A 4,042-nucleotide genomic window follows, 5' to 3' on the forward strand; every position below is an offset into this window, starting at 1 on the left:
CTAGTGCAATGCGATTATGGAATTGATGCACATTTCTTTCTTTCCTCGTCAAATACAAAATTGTGTAATTGTAACGGCAATAATGAGTGCTTGGCTTGTCTCATTAATGTCTTGAACGACATAGAACCGGCCGGCGTGGAAAGAGGGGGACAGGACTTTTAATGAGGCGGAGGGTTCTTTGACCGTTTCTTGGGAGTTATTTTTGCATTGTCCAGATTACAATCAATCACAGCCTCACCTTTGTGCTTATTGCATCAGCAAGGGTGTAATCCTACAACGGGCGAAGCCATTTCTTCACAAAAGGTCAAGCTCACACGCCAGCTTTTGCCCCTTCACTTGATAGCGATTTCCCCGTGACTAATAAACAGTAAGTTCATCGAGAAACTTCTTAATTCCACGGATAATTGGTTGCCAAAGGAAACTTCTAGGAACCGTCCTCAACATGGATTCTTTCAACGGAAATTAATGAAAAACTTCAAATTCCCCTTCCCAATTGCCCCCGTCAAGAAAGTGGAGTTGAAGTTGAAAATTATCCTGTCGTTGATATACATGGTTCTATATACAAGTTACAGTGTGAAGAGAGAACCAGCGTCAAAAGTCAAAACATGCTCTCATTCAATCCGACTTCTGACGAGCTTGCTCGACAAGGTGGCGTATGATTCCCATGTAATTAGGATTTAAAGTTAGTAAACTTTACAATTCGAAGGAAAGCTTAAGTCTTGAGTTTTAGACAAGAGTGTCGCAAAATTTGCCATCCATCCTGTTCTGAACAGCTTTTACAGCAGCAACTCTAGCAGCGGTGGCAGCTCTGTTGGCAGCAGTCATAGCTTCATTCACTTGTTCATCCACCCGGCGAAGGTTTATAGCATTCTCTGCTGTTCTCCTGGCAGCCTTCGATTCAACACAACACATGAGAACATGGAATTATCATTTCTAGAGGGATTACAAGAAATCTAATGTTAAGGGTGATATATGAATGACATATACCTGGACCGCTCCGAGGAGCTTATGGGTTAGTGATGGCAGAGGATGAATGAGGCTGCCAGCATTCCACTCACCACATTTTCTGTCACAATTTCGAAAAGTGTAGATGCCATGACCTTGCCTTCGACCCTCATGCCACGCTCCTTCATAACAATGGCCATTGGCAAAATGGTTACCCCAAATCCATGTATTTTGTCTCCAAAATACTCTCCCGCGTATTATCTCCATTCCTTTATCACAGTCAAAACATTAACCATGATGGATTCGCATGGAGAACAACTCATAATACACTAATCATCAATCAACACGGCTTCAAAAACAGACTCTCCGGTCAATCTTGGAGATATCGGTCAATCATCAGCTTGGCCAACCAAACTTGAAACCCCCTTCAATGCGGAATTAATTTCATTGACAGACACGGACTGAAAAGAATTGGAAAACACGGTACGCCAATGCCACATAATTGCGCAGGAAGTAATTAGTAAATCAACGGAAAAGATAAGAAAAAATGGAAAACAAAGACAGCATTTCAGTTCCCCCATCGATGCAAATTCGGACACACAAGATAGCAGTAACTCACCTAAAATGGTAACATCCGAGACCGTGCTTGACGCCGTACTTGAACTCGCCGATATACCAGCTTCCGTCGGAGCAAGTCTGTACTCCCACACCATGGCTCTGCCCATTACACCATTCCCCTGCATAAGAGTCCCCGGTATAGAACAATAAATCCCATAACCGTGCCTCAAACCCTGTCTATACTGTCCCCTGTAGCGACTACCTCTTGCCCAGGTCTCAATCCCGTACCCATCGTACCTTCCGTCCACCCAGTCACCTCGTATCTCGCGCTGGCGAAGTAATTGTAAACCCCACTTCCGTTGCACTTTCCTTTGTGGAACTCCCCCTCGTAGAAGTCACCGTTGCCGTAAAATTCCACGCCCTCCCTGATAATTTTCTTCTCCGTTCGTCCTTTAATTACTGTAGAGTCTCCGATGAACCACTGCACAGGCTTCGAGTTCGTCTTCGAAGGCCGAGTCTTTTCAGATTCTCATCCCACGAATGCTTCAGAGTAGAAAGACTCGGTGGATGCCCCCTGTTCTTAATTGCAAAGTATAGCCAACGGCGACAAAAATCCAGCCCTATTAACAGGTTCTCTGGGACGAGTATATGCTCTCGTTCGAGATATACAGAGTAGAATAGGTAGAAAAAGAAAAGAGTATGTGCAAAAGAAAATCAACCCGAGCGAGGCTATGACAATAGCTGGGACGCTGATCCGAGTTGAACCAGTTGGTGAGGTGGGAGCCGACATGGAGTGCTTCCCCTTCTGCTCCTTCACATCTGAGCAGCGATAACAAGTCTTCGTTGATCGAAGAGAGGCTGTGAATGGAAGAGCAAATTTTGGGTGAGGAAACGAAGGAGCGAAGAGTGAGTTCTAGTAAGCTTGCCTGACTCTTCTGACCTTCCATTGCTGAGGGTATGGATCCAAGAGAGGGTTCAGATCTTACCAACTAGGCTTTCTGTAACGAGATATTCTCGTAACTATGACTGCTCCCGTTGCTGCCGGCAACATCTCGCGCGGCGCACGAGAAGCAGAGACAGTGAAGTTGGGAGGAGCAGCAAGCGAAGTGGCATCATCAAAAGAAAGAGAGAAAGCGGATGAACTGAATTTCTATTTTAGTCCAGGAATTGGCCTTTCGAGGGAGAGAAGTGGGCAATGGCTATATGCCTATAGCTTCCAAATGGGAATGCCGCCGGGATTTAAAAGCAGGAGAAAGGAGAAGAGGGACTTATATTCAATCTGAACCGTGGGATGGATATCTGACAAGCGTATATCTTCTAGTGAGTTTATCACCGTACGCACTAAACTAATGGTCCCCTCCTGATCTTGACTTCTTGAAGTACTGTAGCAGGCCGGCACGTGCCTTCGCTAATCGCACTTTTAACTCTCTCTCTTTTTTTTTTTTTGGTGCATTGGCCAACATCCTTTTTCATTAGAATGTTTGAAATTTCTAATCACGCGTTACTTTTCCCACGAGTTAGTGTTAGTTTTATATAAGTGCATATTTTCATTTTTAACTTTTCAATTTTTGTTTCAACATTTCTTTAATTTTTTACAAACATCAATCAATGCAAATTTTTATCACGAAATAATTGCTATTGATTACTGATTGTTATCCATTTTTTAGTGAGCCACCGTGGATTCAAATTCAGATCCTCTACCAGTAGTGCATGAATCATTCCTAAAAATTTAAATCATAATGTATATAATTAAGGGACATCTTATTAAATTATTAGTTATCATCTGAACTTTTTTCGTTCTTTTCAATTTCAATTTTATCTGCACATTTTTTAAACTGTGTGTGACGTATTTTTTATTGTTTAAATATTTTTGTGTATTTTGACTCAAATTTAATATTAAAAAATGGGGTGTTAGTCTTCAAACTTTTTTTAAATTACTATCAGTTATCATGAATCATGTTGGGGGAAGAGAGTATCCTTGGCATTGAAATCATTAACTTGCATTCTCCTAATTATATGAAACACTATCACCATTTTAAATTATCAGATATTTTTTAAAAAAGATTTAGCATCTCAAAATATAAGATACTTTGACAAAAAAAATTTTATTAATATACTTTTTTAATATTACCCTTACTATATAGTTTTTAATATTTTTTATTAATAGAGTATAAATGAAGACATTTTTTAAAAATTTATATTTTTACTTTAAAAAGTAAAATTATAAAATGTATTTAATGAGCTTTATTAGTATGTGAATTTTATATAAAAATATTATAATTAAAAATAGAGGTAGCTAATAATATATATTCACCTCAAAGATTCAAAGCGAGTTAGCTACGGCAATGATTAATTTTAAATTAGAGCTAATTGATAAATACATTTTGCTCTTGCTAGTTCATTAGCAGGCTTGCACTGGTGACTCGATGAAGGAGAGGTAATCAAATAAAAAGGCACCACCCCTGAAAAGACAAAGTTAGAATCGAACTTGTATTGAGTAGGCCCATGCAGGATGCCTATAAGCTTAAGATACTCGACC

General features: G+C 40.0%; 1 protein-coding gene across 1 annotated transcript; it reads right to left on the minus strand.

Moving 5' to 3' along the window:
- Positions 1–522: 522 nt before the first annotated feature.
- Positions 523–2,450, minus strand: LOC129300098 (uncharacterized). The gene is given in 9 exon segments (XM_054938621.1): positions 523–891; positions 988–1,157; positions 1,160–1,204; positions 1,207–1,214; positions 1,565–1,709; positions 1,712–1,822; positions 1,825–2,010; positions 2,013–2,077; positions 2,173–2,450. Coding segments are annotated over 9 exon segments (1,173 nt in total). The 3' UTR covers positions 523–726.
- Positions 2,451–4,042: the final 1,592 nt, after the last annotated feature.

This window comes from Prosopis cineraria, unplaced genomic scaffold (genome assembly GCF_029017545.1).
Source record: "Prosopis cineraria cultivar Desert tree isolate PC_DT_omini unplaced genomic scaffold, ASM2901754v1 PC1426, whole genome shotgun sequence".
Taxonomy (NCBI): domain Eukaryota; kingdom Viridiplantae; phylum Streptophyta; class Magnoliopsida; order Fabales; family Fabaceae; genus Prosopis; species Prosopis cineraria.